We start from the raw sequence: 21,916 nt of genomic DNA, 5'->3' as shown, positions 1-21,916 counted from the left end.
CTCGGTATCAAAAAAACAAAAAACAGAAAAACAAACAAAAAAACCCAGGCAGGTTCAGTGGCTCACATCTGTAATCCCAGCAGTTTGGGAGGCCAAGGTGGGCAGATTACTTGAGGTCAGGAGTTTGAGACCACTGTGACCAATGTGGTGAAACTTCCTCTTTATTAAAAATCCAAAAATTGGCCGGGCGTGGTGGCTCACGCCTGTAATCCAAGCACTTTGGAGGCCAAGGCGGTGGATCACCTGAGGTTGGGAGTTCAAGACCAGCCTGACCAATATGGTGAAACCCCATCTTTATTTAAAAAAAATTTTTTTTTAAATCCAAAAATTAGCTGGGTGCAGTGACGCATGTCTGTAATTTCAGCCACTTGGAAGGCGGAGGCAGGAGAATCGTTTGACCCTGGGTGGCAGAGGTTGCAGTGAGATAGAACCACTCAGCCTGGGTGACAGTGAGACACCGTCTCAAAAACAACAACAGAAACACCAAAATACACCAAACTGGTGCTTACCTCATTTCGCAGAAGTCAGTCTGCTCTCCCCTCTCCAAGAGTGTCTTACTGTGCTTAATAAACTTTGCAATTTAGGCCTGTCATGTCTAATTCTTTGTAGCACTAAGAACCTGAGGCTTCACTACATCAGCAGGTTAACAGGACCACAAGTGCACGACACCTCTCTTGGCTACTTTTTGTATTTCTTGTAGAGACGGGTTTTCCCCATGTTGCCCAGGCTGGTTTCATACTCCCGGGCCCAAGAGATCCACCAGCCTGTACCTCCTAAAGTGCTGAGATTGCAGGCTTGAGCCAGGGCGCCTGGCCTGGGTTTTGTTTTCTTATCAGAGAATGAGCTGGTAGGAACTGGGAAAGGCATGAAAGACTCGGGGTCCTTCACCACTTGTCAGACCGTCTTTCCTCTCGGGAACACATGGGGATCCTTCTCAACCAGGCTGAATGCCTCCCATCCCCAGCACTCCAAGGGTATTTACCCAAAGTCCTATCCCCAAAGGATAGGACTCTCGTCAAATCCTCCTCTAAGGCAAGCTAGGTCCTTCCAGGACCCTAGGGGCTGAAGGTCGATGGGACATCCTAGGTTCCCAAGGACACACTCCACCCGCTGGGAACTCCTGGCCCCCTAAAGCCCTTCTGCTCCTACCGGCATTAAAAGACACTACAACTGTAATCCCGCCAGGCCGAGGCGGGTGGATCACGAGGTCAAGAGATCGAGACGATCCTGGTCAACATGGTGAAACCCCGTCTCTACTAAAAATACAAAAAATTAGCTGGGCATGGTGGCGCGTGCCTGTAATCCCAGCTACTCAGGAGGCTGAGGCAGGAGAATTGCCTGAACCCAGGAGGCGGAGGTTGTGGTGAGCCGAGATGGCGCCATTGCACTCCAGCCTGGGTAACAAGAGTGAAACTCCGACCACCCAAAAAAAAAAAAAAAAAAGACACTTCAAGACTCTTCATAGCCCGTGAGACGTCAGAGTCACCTTTAGCCAAACCAGTGCCCTGAGGGTGGCATTTCCTACCTTCCTAACGACCCCCGGGATTGCCCAGGGTTATGGCCACTGTCCCTGGCGCCGCCCGGCCGCGCCCTGGTCCCACCCCCGTCCCCGCGGATTGGCCGGGCCAGGTCTGGGGGCGGGGCGTTTGCCCTGCCTTTCCAGGGCCCGGGAACCCCCAGGAAGAAGCTGCTGAGCCATGGGCACCTACGCGCGGGCTTCGGAGGTCTGCGCTCGCGACTGCCCGGACGCAGCGGGGCCCTGGACCTTCTCTCGCGTCCTTGGGCCACAATTCCTGCCTCTCTGCTTTTTCCTTTTGTTGTGGCTGGCGGCGCCCGGTGTCCGGGCCGGGGGATACGAGGTGAGCAGGGCCTCCGGGCGGAAACGTACAGGAGTCAGAGTGAAGCCCCGAATACAGCCTAGAGGTGTGGGTGGGTCTGTCCTGTGGGTGTCTAGTGCATGGTTGATGATATGATAGTGTGGTCTGAGTGCGTGGTTTGTGTCATTGCGAGGTCTGGCTGTGAGGATCTGAGTATGGGACTGTGTCTGATTGTACCTGCCTCCGTGTCTCCGGGATGCTTGCCTGGACTTTGCCTGCACTTAACTGTGGGATTGGAGGGGCAGGAGGTGGCAGGAGGCGAGCAGTGTATGTGTGGGGGGAGGTGCTGAGAGCTGGGACTCTAGAGCCTGCCTGAAATTCCAGGCTAGCTCTTTCACTTTCTGACTGTGTGACATTGGGCAAGTCACCTATCCTCTGAGCCTCAGTGTCTTCATCTGAAAACTGGGGATAACATCACCCCGCCTCCCAGGGTGGCCATCTGCTGTTTGCAAATGCTGAACAAACATCAGCTACTTTCCTTTTTTTTTTGGAGATGGGGTTTCGCCATGTTGGCCAGGCTGGTCTCGAACTCCTGACCTCAGGTGATCCGCCCGCGTCGGCCTCCCAAAGTGCTGGGATTACAGGCATGAGCCAGCACTCCCGGCCCAGCTACTTCTATTATTATTTTCCCAGAGTGTGAATGAGAGCTGCCCTGTGGAGTTGTGCCAAGTAGGAGTTGGATCTGTGAGCTCAACTATGTATGTTTGTGTCCACCCTGGGAGCGCCTGGCCTCCTCTGGACGTAGGCGAGATCAATCCTTTCTGAGTCACTCACCTCTAGATCAAGACTTACTTTGCAGCCCCTGACATTATTGACAGGGTATGTGTGTTTGGGGTCTCTGTGCAGACATGCCCCACAGTGCGGCCGAACATGCTGAACGTGCATTTGGTGCCTCACACACATGATGACGTGGGCTGGCTCAAAACCGTGGACCAGTACTTTTATGGAAGTGAGTAGAGTATGGGGACTGGTCTCTGGGATCCCCATGACCCCTCAAATCCCTTCTGGGACCTGGACATTAAGGCGGGGGCAGTGTCACCCTGATATGCAGGGCTCGGGCTCCTGTGTCTAGGAATAATGCCCTTGGCTCTGCTGTACCCCAAGAGCCTTATCCCTGTTATCCACAGTCAAGAATGACATCCAGCACGCCGGTGTGCAGTACATACTAGACTCAGTCATCTCTGCCTTACTGGAGGAGCCCACCCGTCGCTTCATTTACGTGGAGATTGCCTTCTTTTCCCGTTGGTGGCACCAGCAGACAAATGCCACACAGGAAGTCGTCCGAGACCTGGTGCGCCAGGGTGAGTCTGCCCCAAGGAATTGAAAAGAGGAAGCCCAGCCCAGCTTCTGCTTTTGCTTCTGCATCATGCATGTCGCTCCGTCTGCCTGGATTCTCCATTTGGAGACGCCTATGCATCCCACAAGGCCCCAGCTGTAGTGCATCCTCTGGGAAGCTTGCCATGCAGGGGGCCTTTTTCCCATATCTGGGAACTATGGCCTGGGAGCGACCCCTTTTCCTCCCGCCAGGCCTGAGTACACAGCAGACATTCCCAGTATCACCCACCCTGGTCCCACTTCTGGCTCTGACAACTGACCGTGACCTTGCCTGTCCTGGCACAGGGCGCCTGGAGTTTGCCAACGGTGGCTGGGTGATGAACGATGAGGCAGCCACCCACTACGGCGCCATCGTGGACCAGATGACACTTGGGCTGCGCTTTCTGGAGGACACATTTGGCAATGACGGGCGACCCCGTGTGGCCTGGCACATTGACCCCTTCGGCCACTCTCGGGAGCAGGCCTCGCTGTTTGCGCAGGTGCGTACGACTCCCGAATGCTCTTGGGCCCACCCCTTCACTCAGTCTGGCTCCTCCCTCGCCCTCTCAAGCCCCGCCCTCTCCCTGCAATCTCACGGGGATCAGGACCAGGCCTGTTGAAGCCCTGCTTATTGGGTGAGCATTAAGTCCAGTGATTTTCCAGCTCTGGCCTTAGCCGGCTATGTCCAGCCCCAGGCTGACCCAGCTCCGGCTGGCTCTGCCCCCTCCCCTAATCCGCCCCCTTCGTGTTCTGGCCCCACCCATAATCGAGGATCTTGGCTCCTCCCTAAACTGGGCGGTAGGTGGATGTCTAGCCTGCTTTAAAAACAGCTTCATTACCTGTGCTCAGACCCCATCCATCCTCAGGCTGTGGAAGTGGGGACCTCACTCTTGGAGTCAGGCCTGCTCTGAGCTTGACAGCGCTGGGGAGGTGAACCTGGGTTCTGCTGTTGGACCCACCCTCTCCCTGCTAGCCCAGGGTGGTGAGTTCTGAAACTTCCCCAAGCTTGGAAATAAGCTGGAGGCCTCTCTATTTCAGCCCTATGTGTTTTGTTGTTGTTGTTGTTTGTTGTTTGGTTTTTTTCTTTTTCTTTTTTTTTGAGACAGGGTCTTGCTCTGTCATCCAGGCCAGAGTACAGTGGCACACTCCTAGCTCACTACAGCCTCAATCTCCCAGGTTTACGCCATCCTCCCATTTCAGCCTCCCTAGTAGATGAGACTACAAGAGTGCACCACCACTCCTGGCTAATTTTTAAATATTTTGTAGAGACAGTCTTGCTACGTTGTGCAGGCTGGTCTCAAAAACTCCTGGGCTTAAGTGATCCTTCTGCCTTGGCCTCCCAGAAGGCTGGAATCACAAACAAGAGCCACCACACCAGGCAAGCACTGCTTTTTTACATTTTCTTTTGAGATGGAGTCTCACTATGTTGCCCAGGCTGGAGTGCGGTGGCTCGATCTCTGCTCACTGCAACCTCCATTTCCTGGGTTCAAGCAATTCTCCTGCCTCAGCCTCCTTAGTAGCTGGGACTACAAGCGCCCAATACTACACCCAGCTAACTTTTTGTATTTTTAGCAGAGACAGGGTTTCACCATGTTGACCAGGTTGAACTGGAACTCCTGACCTTGTGATCTGCCTGCTTCGGCCTCCCAAAGTGCTGGGATTACAGGCATGAGACACTGTGCCTGGCCCCTAGTGCTGCTTTTTAACCTGTGCTCTGACTGGCCCCTCCCAAGCAGAGAGGAGTTTGGTGGGGGGGCGCTGGGCACTAATTCACACTGCCTTTTCCTGCCCCATCCCCAGATGGGCTTTGATGGCTTCTTCTTCGGGCGCCTTGATTATCAAGATAAGTGGGCGCGGATGCAGAAGCTGGAGATGGAGCAGGTGTGGAGGGGCAGTGCCAGCCTGAAGCCCCCGACTGCAGACCTCTTCACTGGTGAGGGGGCTTGGTGAGGGCAGGGCCAGCCATGAGGCCGCACACTCAGAAGGGGCTTGATGTCATGCTCTGCCGCCACTGTCCTGGAACTTCTATAGTCTGGAAACAAAGGCCCTGCATTTCCTTTTCCACTGGGATGCAAATTCTGAAGCCCGTCCTGGGTGGGACATGGCAGGCTTTGAAACCAGAGCAAGTGTGGGTGCTGAGCCACCCCTTGAACCTGGTATGGCCTGCAGGCGTGCTTCCCAATGGCTACAACCCACCAAGGAATCTGTGCTGGGATGTGCTGTGTGTCGACCCGCCAGTGGTGGAGGACCCCCAAAGCCCGGAGTATAACGTCAAGGAGCTGGTCGATTACTTCCTAAATGTGGCCACTGCCCAGGTAACCCTGGTGTGCAGAACCTTCGTGTCCTGTGTATACAATGCACCGAGCCCTTTCCGTGGGACAGGCATTCCCTAAGACCTTCTCTTTATTTTTAATTTTTTTTGAGACAGTCTCATTCTGTCACCCAGGCTGGAGTGCAGTGGTGGGATCTCAGCTTACTGCAACCTCTGCCTCCTGGGTTCAAGCAACCACATACAGCTTTTTGTATTTTTTTTTTTTTTAAGAGATGGGGTCTCGCTATGTTGCCCAGGCTGGAGTGCAGTGGCTATTCACAGGCACAATCTTACTACTGACCAGCACAGGAGTTTTGACCTGTTCTATTTCCGACCTGGGCTGGTTCAACCCTTCTTAGGCGACCTGGTGGTTCCCCGCTCCTGGGAGGGCACCATATTGATGGGTGTCCACACTGATTTTTGTACTGTTAGTAGAGACAGGGTCTCGCTATATTGGCCAGTCTGATCTTGAACTCCTGACCTCAAGTGATCCGCCCACCTTGGTCTCCCAAAGTGCTGGGATTACAGGTATGAGCCACTGTGCCTCTTTATTTTTAATTAATTTTTTTTTTTTTGAGACAGCGTCTTGCTCTGTCACCCAGGTTGGAGAGCAGTGGCATTATCTCGGCTCACTCCATCCCCCGAGTTCAAGTGATTCTCCCACCTCAGCCTCCTGAGTAGCTAGAACTTCAGGCATGTACCAACACGCCCGGTAAATTTTTTTATTTTTAGTAGAGACAAGGTTTCACCCTGTTGCCCAGGCTGGTCTCAAATGCCTGAGCTCAAGTGATCCACCCACCTCAGCCTCCCAAAGTGCTGGGATTATAAGCGTGGGCCACAGCACCCGGCCTCTATTTTTAACATTTGATTGATTGATTGATTGAGACAGAGTCTCACTCTGTCTCCCAGGATGGAATGCAGAGGTGTGATTTTGGCTCACTGCAACCTCCACCTCCCGGGTTCAAGCAGTTCTCCCGCCTCAGCTTCCTAGTAGCTGGGATTATAGGCGCCCGCCACCATGCCCTGTTAATTTTTGTGTTTTTAGTAGAGACAGGTTTTTGCCCTGTTGGCCATGCTCCTGACCTCAGGTGATCCACCCGCCTTGGCCTCCCAAAGTGTTGGGATTACAAGCGTGGGCCATGGTGCCTGGCTATTTTTAACATTTTTATAATGTAAAACATTATTTTTTCACGGAGACAAGGTCTCACCATGTGGCCCAGGCTGGTCTCAAACTCCTGAGCTCAAGTGATCCTCCTGCCTTGGCCTCCCAAAGTGCTAGGATTATAGGTGTGAGCTACCATGCCTGATGTTACACATTCTCCTTAAAGAAAATATTTTTTTCCTTTCTCTAAAAATTGATGGCCAGGCACGGTGGCTGACACCTATAATCCCAGCACTTTGGGAGGCCAAGGTGAGTGGATCACCTGAAGTCAGGAGTTTGAGACCATCCCGGCCAACATGATGAGACCCCATCTCTACTAAAAATACAAAAATTAGCCAGGTGTGATGGCATGTGCCTGTAATTCCAGCTACTCAGGAGGCTGAGGCAGGAGAATTGCCTGAACCCAGGAGGCGGAGGTTGCGGTGAGCCGAGATCACGCCATTGCACTCCAGGCTGGGTAATAAGAGGAAAACTCCGTCTCAAAAAAAAAAAAAAAAATATATATATATATATATATTGTTTTAGATTAAAAAAATATTTTTTTCTTGAGATGGAGTTTCACTTATGTTGCCCAGGCTGGAGTGCAAAGGCACGATCTTGGCTCACTGCAACCTCCGCCTCCTGGGTTCAAGCAACTCTCCTGCCTCAGCCTCCCGAGTAGCTGGGATTACAGGAGTGTGCCACCACACACGACTGATTTTGTGTTTTTAGTAGAGACGGGGTCTCATTATGTTGGTTAGGCTGATCTCCAACTCCTAACCTCAGGTGATCCGCCTGCCTCAGCCTCCCAAAGTGCGTGAGCCACTGCACCCAGCCTACAAATTTTTTTCTTGAGATAGGGTCTTACTATGTGGCCCAGGTTTGTCTTGAACTCCTGGACTCAAGTGATCCTCCTGCCTCAGCCTCCTGAGTAGCTGAGATTACAGGTGTGAACCCCTGTAATCATGTTCTCATGTCCTTTGGAGGAAGATGCTATTCTCTTCAGCATCACTATGTCCCCTCCTGGATTTGTGTGCATTCCACATTAGAAGAGATGATAGCATGGCATGATGCCTGGATGCCCTCTTCTATGTAGTGGGTCCAAAAGAACTGCTCAACAACTGGTGGCTACTTTGATCTGTGTCCCCATCCTCCTGTGTGCCATGCCCCTACCCATGCCTGTATGTGCACCCAATCCTTGACCCCATATACACCAAGACACAGCTATACACAGGAATAGCCCAGGATCCTGTGGCCTGAGGACTCCCCTCTGGCCTGCAGAGCCGGTATTACCTCACCAACCACATTGTGATGACCATGGGCTCCGATTTCCAATATGAGAACGCCAACATGTGGTTCAAGAACCTGGACAAGCTCATCCGGCTGGTAAATGCCCAGGTCAGTGTGCCTACCCTGTGCTACCCTTGTGCACATGTGCGCCTGCATCTGGGGGCCTTGGTCATGTGCATAGCTCTGAGTGCTGTCTTTGATTTCTGTTGTTATATTGTGGGCATTCTATAACAAATGACCACACACTTAGCAGCTCAAAACAACAGAAATACATTGTCTAATTTCCTGGCTTTTTCCAACATCTAGAGGCTGCCCACATTCAAAGTCTCTTCTTGGCTCCATCTTCAAAGCCAGCCACATAGCATCTCTCTGACCCTGTTTCTGTAATCCCAGCCGTTTCTCTCATTCTCACCTCTTCTGCCTCCCTTTCCACATTTATTTATTTATTTTTGAGACAGAGTCTCAAACTTGCCCAGGCTGGAATCCAATGGTGCAATCTCGGCTCACTGCAACCTCTGCCTCTTGGGTTCAAGCAGTTCTCCTGCGTCAGCCTTCCAAGTAGGTGGGATTACAGGCGCCTGCCCCCATACCTGGCTGATTTTTGTTTTTAAGTAGAGATGGGGTTTCTCTATGTTGGCCGGGCTGATCTTGAACTCCTGACCTTGTGATCTGCCCGCCTTGAGCTCCCAAAGTGCTGGGATTACAGGCATGAGCCACCACACTCGGCCCACATTTATTTTTGCTTTATTTTTATTTTTGGACAGAGTCTTGCTCTGTCACCACGCTGGAGTACAGTGGTGCAATCTTGGTTCACTGCAACCTCTGTCTCCCAGGTTCATGTGATTCTCCTGCCTTAGCCTCCTGAGAAGCTGGGATTACAGGCGTCCACCACACTCAGCTAAGTTTTTGTATTTTTAGCAGAGATGAGGTTTCACCATGTTGGCCAGGCTGGTCTCGAACTCCGGATGTCAAGTCATCCACCCACCTCAGCCTCCCAAAGTGCTGGGATTACAGGTGTGAGCCACTGTGCTCAGCCCACTTTTTTTTTTTTTTTTTTTTTGAGATGAGGTCTCACTCTGCTGTCCAGGCTGGCGTGCAGTGGTGTGAATATAGATCACTGCAGGCTTGAACTCCTGGACTCAAGCGATCCTGCCACCTCAGACTCCCAAATAGCTGGGAATACAGGTGAGCACAACCGCATCCAGTATTTTGCTTTATTTTATTTTATTTTTTTGTGTGGAGATGCGGGGGGGGGGGTCTCACTGTGTTCCCCAGGGTGGCCTTGAACTCCTGGCCTCAAGCAGCCCTCCTGCCACAGCCTCCCAAGTGGTCCTCTTCCACTTTTTTTTTTGAGATGGAGTTTTGCTCTTGTTGCCCAGGCTGGAGTGTAATGGCGCGATCTTGGCTCACTACAACCTCCGCCTCCCGGGTTCAAACATTCTCCCTCAGCCTGCCAAGTAGCTGGGATTACAGGTGTGCACCACCACGCCCAGCTAATTACTATATTTTTAAGTAGAGACCGGGTTTCACCATGTTGATCAGGCTGGTCTCAAACCCCTGATCTCGTGATCCGCCCACTTCACCCTCCCAAAGTGCTGGGATTACAGGCGTGAGCCACCACACCCGGCTAGGACAGAAGTTTAAGACCAACCTGGCCAACATGGCAAAACCTTGTCTCTACTAAAAATACAAAAAATTAGCTGGGCGTGGCAGCACTCATCTGTAATCCTAGCTACTCCGGAGACTGAGGCAGGAGAATTGCTGGAACCTGGGAGGTGGAGGTTGCACTGAGCTGAGATTGAGCCAGTGCATTCCAGCCCAGGTAACAGAGTGAGACTCAGTCTCAAAAAAATAAATAAAAAAGTTTATTAAGCATCTATTGTGTACACTGGGGACATAGCACGTGCAAACAAACATCGTTTTCCTTACATAGGTCATCTTGTTCCTCTACCTCGCTCAGCTGAAAATGCACCTACATTCATTATAAAAATTGTTTTCTGGTAACAGTCTGACGGTGCTGCAAAATGATTATTCCTGCCCTATAATGTCACACTTAGTTTTTCCACAAACGTTTTTAATAATAAAGTTGCAATTATTGTAAAAGTTTAGTAAAACTTCAGGTTTATTCTTGCAGCTCTGAAATCCTTTTTAAAAAGGCTAGTGGTCATGTTTGACTTCGGCCAAAATTCCTTTTCACACCTGACTTCTGGCTTTCGAATCTGAACCTACGGGATGCATGAATGTGCACATGGTGGAAATGTGGGCCCCCGAGAAGGTGCGGACTCCCGAGGGCTCACTTCGTTGCCTCCCCCAGCAGCAAGCAAAAGGAAGCAGTGTCCATGTTCTCTACTCCACCCCCGCTTGTTACCTCTGGGAGCTGAACAAGGCCAACCTCACCTGGTATTTGGGGAAACTGGGGAGCTTGGGGGGGTTGGCATGCCCCGTGGGTCATGACCCTGCCCTCAATGCCCCTGCTGCTGTAGGTCAGTGAAACATGACGACTTCTTCCCTTACGCGGATGGTCCACACCAGTTCTGGACCGGCTACTTTTCCAGTCGGCCAGCCCTCAAACGCTACGAGCGCCTCAGCTACAACTTCTTGCAGGTGGGTGGGAGCCAGGCTAGAGGGGGAATGCAGCCCCGAGGCCCGACAGGCTGGGTGCTCCAACATACCCCTCTGCCTCCAGGTGTGCAACCAGCTGGAGGCGCTGGTGGGCCCGGCGGCCAACGTGGGACCCTATGGCTCAGGAGAGAGTGCACCCCTCAGTACGTGTCCGGCCCAAGAGGGGAAGGAGTTGGGGCTGAAGCTGGAAACCACCTCTAGGTCGCCCCCCTCGAGTTCCTTCTTAAAGCCTCTAAGAACCCTGCCCACCAGCACCAGACCTTTTGCTTCCCCTTGGGGTCTGAGCCGAGTCCCGCAGTACCCCGCCGAACTCATTGTCTATCAGCAGATGAGGCGATGGCTGTCCTCCAGCATCATGACGCCGTCAGCGGCACCTCCCGCCAGCACGTGGCCGACGACTACGCGCGCCAGCTTGCTGCAGGCTGGGGGCCCTGCGAGGTGCGCGGGACGAAACGTGGGAGACAAGGGGCGGAGACAGGAAGGGGCGGGACCAGGGCCTGGGAAAGAAGGGACAGAGGCAGGTATGAGGCGTGGCTGAGAGCCGTGGGGCGCGGCTACAAGGGCTCGTGGGGGCGGAGCTTGTGGAGGCGGGGACAGAGGAACGAGACGGCCTTGGAGGGGAAAAGGAGGCGGGGCGTGGGCGAGAAGAGGCGGAGACAGATATGGGGCGTGGTCAAGGGCATCAGGGTTGGGCCAGAAGGGCTTGTGCGGTGGATCTAGAGGGAGTCGGGACAGAAACCGGAACGGGGCGGGGCCTGGGAGAGGAGAGGAGGAGTCAGGCCAGGAGTCCACAACCCACCGGTCCCTTTCCGCTCTCCCGCAGGTTCTCCTGAGCAACGCGCTGGCGCGGCTCAGAGGCTTCAAGGAACACTTCACGTTCTGCCGACAGCTAAACATCAGCATCTGCCCGCTCAGCCAGACGGCGGCTCGAGTGAGTCGGGACGGGAGGGGTGGGCATCGGGCAGATGGGCTGTAGAAGGGGTGGCTGAAAAATTTGTTTTGGAAAAAGAAAATTGTTTGGAGGACTGAGTGAGATTACGGGGGCTGCGGTGAAGCTGGGTCAGGACAGAGACCAACGCACCTCGAGGGGGCTTGGCCTGAAGGGCCGTGACCACACCAGGACCACCCAGGGGTGTTTCTATGTGAAGTGGATGGGTTTGGAGAAGGCCTGCTGTGACCCATACCCTCTCTGACCCTCTCTCCCCAGTTCCTGGTCACCATTTATAACCCCCTGGGGCGGAAGGTGAATTGGATGGTACGGCTGCCGGTCAGCGAAGGCGTTTTCGTTGTGAAGGACCCCAATGGCAGGACTGTGCCCAGCGATGTGAGCTCAATGAATGGTCCCCCACTTGAACCCTTACCCCAATGAGCATTTCCCCATCTCCCCCATGAGACTGCCTGCCTCCATGAATGTTTCCCACCCATCAATATCTCTTCCCCTCTTTCCACCTCTTGTATCTTCTCCCTCTGCCCCTTAATATCAGTCCCCGCTTGGGAACATCTGCCTCCTGTGAGTGGCCCCTCATTTTAATACCCAGATCCCCCAGGAAAATTTATTGCTGTTTATGGACATCTCCTTCATTCCAGAACACGTCCTCCCCCGAACCTCTTCTCCAAGAACCTGCCTCAAAGGTTTCTTCCCCTACTTCCTCCTTCACTTCTCTGACTCCATAGTCTCTCCACCCTTCCAGTGGAGATTTTCCACTTCGTGAATATTCTCTGCAATTATTTCTTTGGAATCTGACTGTCCCTCCCACCACACACACCCCGATTTCTTTTCCCCACCTCAGAACTCTTTGCCTTCCTTGAGTTTGTTGTCTCCATGCATGTATGGCTTTCCATGGGTAGGTACTCTTGACTCAGTTTCCCTCCTTCTCTATCCAAGATGGTGATATTTCCCAGCTCAGACAGACAGGCGCACCCTCCGGAGCTGCTGTTCTCAGCCTCACTGCCTGCCCTGGGCTTCAGCACCTATTCAGTAGCCCAGGTGCCTAGCTGGAAGCCCCGGGCCCGCGCACCCCGGCCCATCCTCAGGAGATCCTGGTCCCATCCTTTAACCATCGAAAATGAGGTGAGACCCCATTTCAATCTCTTTTCCTGCTCCTGTGACAAATTTGAAGTGTCGTGGTGAGCTGTATGGACTCTGGGTCAGCAGGTCCCTAGGTTCATGATCTCCTGTCACCACTCCCCTCGTATGTCCTTGTGCAAGTGACCTTTGTCTGAGCCTCAGTGTCCTTTCCTGGGACAATTATGAGGACCCAGTGTGATCCTGGGTGACACTTGACAGGTATGTCAGAACTGGTGGCAGGCGGTGGTTTGCAATTTTGGTGGGGATGTGTCAGGGAAGGGGTTCCTGATGAAGGTGACATTTAAGAATTGACCTGAGGGAGGGAGCCATGTGGTTATTTGGGGGAAGAGAGATCCAGGTGGGCAGAGAATAACAGGCACAAAGCCCTCAGGCAGGAGAGTATTCCAGGAGCCACAAGGAATGCAGTGTGGCTGAAGCAGGGTGAACAGGTGACAGGTCAGACCTTGGGGGCCATGAGGACCCACAGGAAGACTTCGGCTTTTGCCAGGTGCTGTTGCTCATGTCTCTAATCCTAGATCTTTGGGAGGCCTTGGAGGAAGGATTACTTGAGCCCAGGAGTATGGGATCAGCTTGGGCAACATAGCTGGACCTCATCTCTATTAAAAATAGAAACATTAGCCAGGCGTCTTGGCATTTACCCATAGTCCCAGCTATCTGGGAGGCCCAGATAGGAGGTTTGTTTGAGCTAGGGAGTTTGAAGTTGCAATGAGCTATGATTGTGCCACTGTACTCCAGCCTGGCAACAGAGCAAAATCCTCTCTGAAAATAATAATAATAAAATAGGCCAGGTGTGTTGGCTCATATCTGTATTTCTAGCACCACGGGAGGCTGAGGTGGGTGGACCTACTGAGCTCTGGAGATTGAGACCATCCTGGGCAACATGCTGGAATCCCATCTTTACAAAAAATACAAAAAAATTAGCCGGGCATGTTGGTATATGTCTGTAATCCCAGCTCCTTGGGGACTGAGGCAGGAGGATCGCTTGAGCCCAGGAGGCAGAGGTTGCAGTGAGTCAAGCTTGTTCCACTGTGCCAGCCAGGGTGACAAAGTGAGACCCTGTCTCAAAACATAACATAACATAACATAACATAACATAACATAACATAACATAAACATAAATTCTGTCCGGGTGCGGTGGCTCACGAGGTCAGGAGTTCAAGCACTTTGGGAGGCCAAGGTGGGCAGATCACAAGGTCAGGAGTTCAAGACCAGCCTGGTGAACATAGTGAAACCCCATCTCTACTAAAAATACAAAAAAATTAGCCAGGCATGATGGCGGGCACCTGTAATCCCAACTACTCGGGAGGCTGAGACAGGAGGATTGCCTGAACCTGGGAGGTGGAGGTTGCAGTAAGTTGAGATCACACTACTGCATTCTAGCCCAGGCAACAGTGCGAGACTGTTTCAAAAAAAAAAACAAAACAACAAAAGTTCTGCAGTAGGACTGTTCATGTTAGGAAGAAGACATCTGGAGCCAGGAGCAGTGGCTCACTCCTATAATCACAGCACTATGGGAGGCTGAGGTGGGTGGATCACGAGGTCAGGAGTTTGAGACCAGCCTGGCCAACATGGTGAAACCCTGTCTCTATTAAAAATACAAAAACTAGCTGGGTGCGATGGCAGGCACCTGTAATCCTAGCTACTTGGGAGGCTGAAGCAGGAGAATCATTTGAACCCGGGAGGCAGGGGTTGCAGTGAGCCAAGATCATGTCGCTGTACTCCAACCTGGGCAACAGAGTGAGACTCCATCTCAAAAAAAAAAGGAAGAAAACATCTTTTTAATATTTTTATTAAAATGAAAGAAAAGAAGTTAAAGCATTCCCACAGGCCACTAAAAGTCTTGTGAGTTCTGGCATTGTGGTTTGCACATCAGATGCCCAAGTTGGCCCTGATCTGCAGCAGAGGAGGGCTTTGATGGGACTTAGGTGTCACAGGTGTGCTCTGGCTGTTGTGGGGAACAGATTGTAGGGAGCCATTGTGGAAGTACAGGGACCTGGAAGGGGTTGACTGCACTAGCTCTGGAAGGCCATGGAGGTGGTGAGAAGTGGTGAGATTGAAAATAAGGTTAGGCTGGGCACTGTGGCTGGCGCCTGTAAACCCAGTACTTTGGGAGGCTGAGGCAGGCAGGTCACCGGAGGTCAGGAGTTCAAGACCAGCCTGGCTAAGATGGTGAAACCCTCTCTCTACTAAAAATACAAAAATTACCCCAGCGTGGGGGCAGCTGCCTGTAATCCTGGCTACTAGGGAGGCTGAGGCACGAGAATTGCTTGAACCTGGGAGGTGGAGGTTGCAATGAGCTGAGATCATGCCACTGCACTCCAGTCTGGGCAATAGGATGAGACTCAGTCTCAAAACAACAACAGCAACAGCAACAACAAAAACAAATCTGGCCGGTCATGGTGGCTTACCCCTGTGATCCTAGGCTAAGGCACGAGAATTGCTGGAACCCGGGAGGTTGGAGGTTGCAGTGAGCCTAGATCATACCACTGCACTCCAGCCTGGATGACAGAGTGAGACTCAGTCTCAAAAAACAAAAAACAAAAAACACATCCACATGCACACACACACACCTGCGTATACAGACACACAGACAAGAAAACCCATCTGTGGACCCTTTTCTGCCCAGCACATCCAGGCAACGTTTGATCCTGACACAGGGCTGTTGATGGAGATTATGAACAAGAATCAGCAACTCCGGCTACCTGTTCGCCAGGCCTTCTTCTGGTAAGAGAAGATCACCAGGCCTGAGGGTGGGGTGGTGGGTGGTGGTGCTTGGCATGGCATTGTGGCCCCTTACCTGACTCTCACCTGCCCTGGCCCCAGGTACAATGCCAGTATAGGTGACAACGAAAGTGTCCAGGCCTCAGGCGCCTACATCTTCAGACCCAACCAACAGGAACCACTGCCTGTGAGCCGCTGGGCTCAGATCCGCCTGGTGAAGGTCTGGGACTAGGAATAAGGAGTGGGCAGTTAGGAATAGGGGGATTATGAAGCCCAAGAGGGTGGTGGCATGTGTGAAATGAGGGTGGGGGAGGATTTACATCTCTTTCAGATCAGATCAGTGGGCTAAGTAAGACCCACAGATCAGTAGGGGGAATATTTTGAGGGTCCTGCCGTAGAGTTGATACTCGTTGCTGGTTATATGACAGTCTCCCCTTATACAAAGGCTTTCACATCTGCTGTGGACATTTACATGTTAGGTTTTGGAAATTGGGGGTGGGCCTTACTACTTGGCCCATGAATCAGGAGAGCCAAATATCACTGCTTGAAGAATTCACCAGTCTGTAGTAAGAGGAGCTTATATCTGGAGTGGACATTTGAGAGTCCACCCTTGGATTGATTGGGTTTGGGCTTGTCTCACTTAGAGTGAATGCCTGTGGGTGCATCTGGCTGGGAACAGTGGTTTCCCAGGGACTTTCATTGATGTTTGATTTTTTTTTTTTTTTTTTAGACAGAATCTTGCTCTGTTGCCAGGCGCCAAGCTGGAGTGCAGTGGCACGATCTTGGCTCACTACAACCTCTGCCTCCTGGGATCCCGCAATTCTCCTGCCTCAGCCTCGCAAGTAGTTGGGACTACAGCTAAACTACAAAAAAAAATATTAGCTGGGTGTGCACACCACCACACCCAGCTAATATATATATATATTTTTTGTAGTTTAGTAGAGACAGGGTTTCATCATGTTGGCCAGGATGGTCTCAATCTCTTGACCTCGTGATCCACCTGCCTTGGCCTCCCAAAGTGCTGGGATTACACACTGAGTGAGCTACTGTGCCTGGCCTGATGTTTGACTTTCATAGATGGCACAACTCACATTTGTCCACCTTCAAGGGCCTCACATTTCCTGTGAGTCCCTTTGAGATGGATGTCTGCATATCTGCATCACTCACTGTATTAGGATATAGTTTTGCCTGTTGTAACAGAGTTACCCAAATTAACTGTGGCTAGAACAAGATAGAAGATTATTTTCTTCCGCCAGGCGTGGTGGCTGACTCCTGTAATCCCAGCACTTATGGGAGGCCGAGGTGGGCAGATCACGAGGTTTGGGGGTTCAAGACCAGCCTGACCAACATGGTCAAATCCCCTCTCTACTAAAAATACAAAAATTAGCTGTGCATGGTGGCGTGTGCCTGTAATCCCAGCTACTCCGGCGGCTAAGGCAGGAGAATTGCTTGAACTGGGACCTGAAAGGCAGAGGTTGCAGTGAGCTGAGAGTGCACCACTGCACTCCAGCCTGGCTACAGAGCGAGACTCTGTCTCAAATTAAAAAAAAAGAAGAAGATTCTTTCTTGCCAGGCATGGTGGCTCGCACCTGTAATCCAGCTCTTAGGGAGACAGAGGCGGGAGGATAACTTGAGCCCAGGAGCCTGAGACCTGCCTGGGCAATATAGTAAGACCCCATTCTCCACAAGAAGGAAAAAAAAAATATTTTTTCCTTTTTTAAAAATTTTTTTTATTCTTTAAATTTTTTTCCTTCTGATGAAAAGTCTGACTGTTAGTCCAGGGAAGGTGGGTGGTTCCGTAATCACCCAGTACTCCCTCTTCTACCTTGTTGCTCTGCCTTCTCCAATATTCAGTTTCTACTTCATGGTCCAAGATGGCTGCTAAAGCTCCAGGCACCACATCTGTGTTTGACCCAGTAGCAGAGGGCAAGGGGCAAGGAATATTGTTGACACCATTTGGATAACTTTCCATGGGGCAAACTGTGGTCACTCAGCTACTGGTAGCCTCAGGGAAGACTGGACAATACAGTCTTTATCCAGGTAGCCATGTGCCAAGCTAGAATAGTATACTAAGGAGAAGAGATGGGGCCATGGTGAATAGCAGGCATTTATGCCAGGCTCAAGCCAGATGCAGTGGCTCATGCCTGTAATCATGACTGGTTGTATGAGAGTCTCCTCACCTTGGGAGACTGAGTCAGGAGGACTGCTTGAGCTCAGGAGTTCAAGACAAGTTGGGAGCATTTACTGATCAGGTGCCTACATAGTGACGCCCTGTCTCTAAGAAAAGAAAAAAAGAAAAAAAAAAAAAGGCCAGCCAGACACCCGGTGGCTCATGCCTGTAATCCCAGCACTTTGGGAGGCTGAGGCAGGTGGATCACCTGAGGTCAGGAGTTCAAGACCAGCCTGGCCAACACGCAGAAAACCCATCTCTACTAAAAATACAAAAATTAACCAGGCGTGATGGTGGGTGCCTGTAATCCCAGCTACTCAGGAGGCTGCGGCAGGAGAATTGCTTAAACCCAGGAGGCGGATGTTGCAATGAGCCAAGATTGTGCCCTTGCACTCCGTCTTGGGTGACAAGAGTGAAACTCCATCCCCCTCCCCACCCCAAAAGAATTATGTGGCAGTGACTGAAAGTTGACCTTGACCTTGATGTAGGCCTTTATGGGGTTTATGGCCAGGGTGGAGAGACATCTGTAGGACTCACCTCTGCTCAGGCACAGGCTGACACCCACCTCACCCCTGCATGCCCGCAGACAGCCTTGGTGCAGGAGGTGCACCAGAAGTTCTCAGCCTGGTGCTCCCAGGTAATTCGCCTATACCCAGGACAGCAGCACCTGGAACTGGAGTGGTCGGTGGGGCCAATACCTGTGGGGTGAGTGGCACAGGCTGGAAGTGGGGCATGGGAGCAAAGGTAGAGTGGGGTTTATGCAGGGCTCACAACCTAGCCATCCTATTGGATACAGTGACACCTGGGGGAAGGAGGTCATCAGCTGTTTTGACACACCACTGGAGACAAAGGGACGCTTCTACACGGATAGCAATGGCCGGGAGATCCTGGAGAGGAGGTAGGGGTGACTGAGAACACTGAGGGGGTGGTCTGTGGTGTGCTGGGGCCCAGGGGTGGTGGGGGAATTTGCTGATTACATGAGTGTTGGGAGACAGGGGACAAAGGGAGAGTGAGGGTAGAGGAGCCAGACCCCAAGTCTGACCAGCTCACCCCCACCCCAGGCGAGATTATCGGCCCACCTGGAAACTGAACCAGACGGAGCCCACGGCAGGAAACTACTATCCTGTCAACACCCGGATTTACATCACGGTACCCCTCCCCCACCCTGCACTGCCCCACCTCGATGGAAAGGGAATCACCCCTCACCTGTAGCATCTCAAGGCTGCCTGGGATTGGGACTGACTGCCCTCCACTCTCACCCTTCAACCCCCAGGATGGGAACATGCAGCTGACTGTGCTGACTGATCGCTCCCAGGGGGGCAGCAGCCTGAGAGATGGCTCACTGGAGCTCATGGTGAGTGGGTCAGAGCCTCATCCAAGCCAGGGTCCTCCCACCCTGGCCCCCTGCTCGTTCTTGAAGGCTGTTTCTGGCCCAGTTATCTGCTTTTGGTCCCCACTAAGCTGAGGATTCCATTTCTTTATTTTCGTTTTGAGACAAAGTCTCACTCTGTTGCCCTGTTGTCCAGGCTGGAGTGTAGTGGCATGAGCTTGGCTCACTGCAACCTCTGCCTCCCAGGTTCAAGTGATTCTTGTGCCTCAGCCTCCTGAGTAGCTGGGATTACAGGCACCTGCCACCACACCTGGCTAATTTTTGTATCTTTAGTAGAGATGGGGTTTTGCCATATTGGCCAGGCTGGTCTCGAACTCTTGACCTCAGGTGATCCACCTATCTCGACCTCCTAAAGTGCTGGGATTACAGACGTGACCACCGCACCGGGTGAAGGACTCCATTTCTATGTGCAACTTTTCCTCTTCACTTTTCTCCATTCCCTACCCAGGACCCCTCCAGGCTCTGGGGGGCCATATCCAGGCCTCCCTGTTAGGCACTCACATCCCTCCGGCCTGGTTCCCATGCCTACTTGGATTCTGCCTTTGCTGGGATTGCCCTACCATACCCTCGCCTTCATCTTCATCCGTTCCTCCCACCCTTTAATTTTTCTTGACGTTCCCGCACACCCCTACCCAGTTTCTGGCCCAAGGACACCCACAGACCCACGACTCTCACGCCCTCCTGGCCACTCTCCCCCCAGGTGCACCGAAGACTGCTGAAGGACGATGGACGTGGAGTATCGGAGCCACTGATGGAGAACGGGTTGGGGTCATGGGTGCGAGGGCGCCACCTAGTGCTGTTGGACACTGCCCAGGCTGCTGCCGCCGGGCACCGGCTCTTGGCGGAGCAGGAGGTCCTGGCCCCGCAGGTGGTGCTGGCCGCCGGTGGCGGCGCCCCCTACAATCTCGGTGCTGCTCCGCGCACTCAGGTGAGGGGCAGCGGGGTGGGCAGAGAGGACCGGAACGAAGTCTTCCAGGGAGCCAGGTTTGGGTGCGGGTTTTCCTAGGTTCATTGGGGACCCAATTGGTCATTAATTGGCCCCAAACCCTCGGGCCAGCCCCATCCCTTGGGCAGTCCCCGCTCAGTGCCGGCCCAGCCCCAACCCTCCCGGACTGTGTAAAGGTACAGCCCTAGTTCATGCCCCTAAACCACCTCTTCACCTCCTGCTCTGCCCCTCTCATTTTAGCCCCGCCCTTTTACCTCCCCCAGGCTCTGTGCCGCCTCGCCCGGCCCTAACGCCCAAAGTTTCAGGTCAGATCACTTCTGCCTTGTCGGGACTCGAACCTGACACCAGCTTGGGACCGACCCATCCTCTCATTGGCTCAGCCCTCCCCGTCACGGCCCTGGCCGCTCCCCTTGGCTGAACCCCGCCCCTTCCCGGTGAAACCCCGCCCCCACAACCCAGAGCTGCCTCCTGAACCTGGCTCCGCTCCGCCCTTCTCCATACAGCCCCGCCCCTCTCTAACTTGGCCCCGCCCTCTCCCCATAGTTCTCTGGGCTGCGCAGCGAGCTGCCACCCTCGGTGCACCTGCTCACACTGGCCAGTTGGGGCCCTGAGATGCTGCTGCTGCGCCTGGAGCACCAGTTTGCTGTGGGAGAGGATTCTGGACGTAACCTGAGCGCCCCCGTAACCTTAAACTTGAGGGTGAGAAGGGCAGAATTGAGAAGGAGATCTGAGAGAGGCAAGAAAGGAGAGAAGGGAAACCTGGCTTTGCCCCAACTCATCTGTGCCCATCCCCGCCTGCAGGACCTGTTCTCCACCTTCACCATCACCCGCCTGCAGGAGACCACACTGGTGGCCAACCAGCTCCGGGAGGCAGCCTCTAGGCTCAAGTGGACAACAAACACGGGTGGGGCCCGGGTCAGGGGTAAGGAAGGGGTGGGGTCCTGCCTGGGGCCTGCAGGCAGGGGCAGTGTGTGAGGCATGAGATTGTTGGCCAGGACCCAAAAAAGTCCTATGGGTATGGGCGGAGTCCAGATCCAGGTTAGGGGCTTAAAGAATCTGAAATGGATGTCACAAACCAGGAATGGGTCTTGAGGTTTGTGAGTGGCGTTTAGTCCCAAGAACAAGAAGAAAATCTCCATCTATGTCTAGTTCTGGGAAGGGTCCATCACCCCTGGGGTCAGATTGAGGGTATGAGGACAGTGGCCAGGCATTGGACCTGGGTGGACCTCAGGGCTGGGGAAGCAGTTTAAGAGTCTGGGAGTGAAGCCCTGGAGACAAATTTGGGAATGTACGGCTGTGTCCAGGCCCAGGGGTGGAAACACAGTGGGGTGAGTCAGAGGAAATCTGCACCCCCTCACTCCTCCCCCCTGCACCTCTCCAGGTCCTGCACCCAACCAAACTCCCTACCAGCTGGACCCGGCCAACATCACACTGCAGCCCATGGAAATCCGCACTTTCCTGGCCTCAGTTCAATGGAAGGAGGTGGATGGTTAGGTCTTCTGCGATGGGCCCTCCAAGCCTAAGCCCCCTGGTCTGAGGGCAGAGCGGACTTTCACTTTCCTCTTGGGGTTGCTGCCATTAAAATGCCACTACTAAGACTCAGGTCGCTCTGTGACTGGGTGTGGGCATTTTTTGTTTGTTGTTTTCTTGTTGGAGGGGGAGAGAATTTATGAGCCAGGTGTGGTGGCTTGCTTCTGTAATCCCAGCAACGCTGGAGGCTGAAGCAGGAGGACTGCTTGAGCCCAGGAGTTCTAGACTATCATGGGCCACAAAAATGAGGCCCTGTCTTTACAAAAAATTAAAAAAAAAATAGCTGGATGTGGTGACAGGTACCTGTATGCCCAACTACTTGAGAGAATTGCTTGAGCCCAGGAGGTCAAGGCTGAGTGACAGCACTGCTGCATTCCAGCCTGAGCCAGATCTTATCGGTTTGTTTGTTTGGGACTGAGTCTCACTCTCTTGCCCACGCGGGATTGCAGTGTCTCGATCTTGGCTCACTGCAACCTCCACCTCCCAGGTTCAAGTGATTCTCCTGCCTCAGCCTC

The 21,916-nt window shown here is 52.9% G+C and overlaps 1 protein-coding gene across 8 annotated transcripts; it reads left to right on the top strand.

Annotated features, from left to right (window-relative positions):
* The first annotated feature begins 1,683 nt into the window (after nucleotides 1–1,683).
* On the top strand, nucleotides 1,684–21,473 carry MAN2B1 (mannosidase alpha class 2B member 1). 8 transcript variants are annotated; one of them, XM_002761771.5, is made up of 24 exons: nucleotides 1,684–1,859; nucleotides 2,724–2,826; nucleotides 3,005–3,178; nucleotides 3,498–3,691; nucleotides 4,992–5,124; nucleotides 5,361–5,506; nucleotides 7,925–8,041; nucleotides 10,251–10,333; nucleotides 10,417–10,537; nucleotides 10,620–10,698; nucleotides 10,884–10,993; nucleotides 11,379–11,486; nucleotides 11,763–11,879; nucleotides 12,441–12,626; nucleotides 15,271–15,368; nucleotides 15,468–15,585; nucleotides 18,122–18,240; nucleotides 18,332–18,433; nucleotides 18,597–18,684; nucleotides 18,809–18,889; nucleotides 19,626–19,853; nucleotides 20,415–20,570; nucleotides 20,673–20,775; nucleotides 21,253–21,473. In XM_002761771.5, exons 1-24 carry the CDS (start codon nucleotides 1,698–1,700, stop codon nucleotides 21,363–21,365), a joined length of 3,039 nt encoding a protein of 1,012 aa, XP_002761817.3. In that variant the 5' UTR covers nucleotides 1,684–1,697; the 3' UTR covers nucleotides 21,366–21,473. The 8 variants fall into 8 exon arrangements, with proteins under 8 accessions (XP_002761817.3, XP_035141179.3, XP_008985606.3 ...); XM_035285288.3 differs by having other exon boundaries at nucleotides 20,673–20,793; XM_008987358.4 differs by having other exon boundaries at nucleotides 10,248–10,333.
* Nucleotides 21,474–21,916: the final 443 nt, after the last annotated feature.

This window comes from Callithrix jacchus, chromosome 22, assembly GCF_049354715.1.
Source record: "Callithrix jacchus isolate 240 chromosome 22, calJac240_pri, whole genome shotgun sequence".
In the NCBI taxonomy this organism is placed as follows: Eukaryota; Metazoa; Chordata; class Mammalia; order Primates; family Cebidae; genus Callithrix; species Callithrix jacchus.
This window is presented reverse-complemented; position numbering and strand designations above follow the sequence as displayed.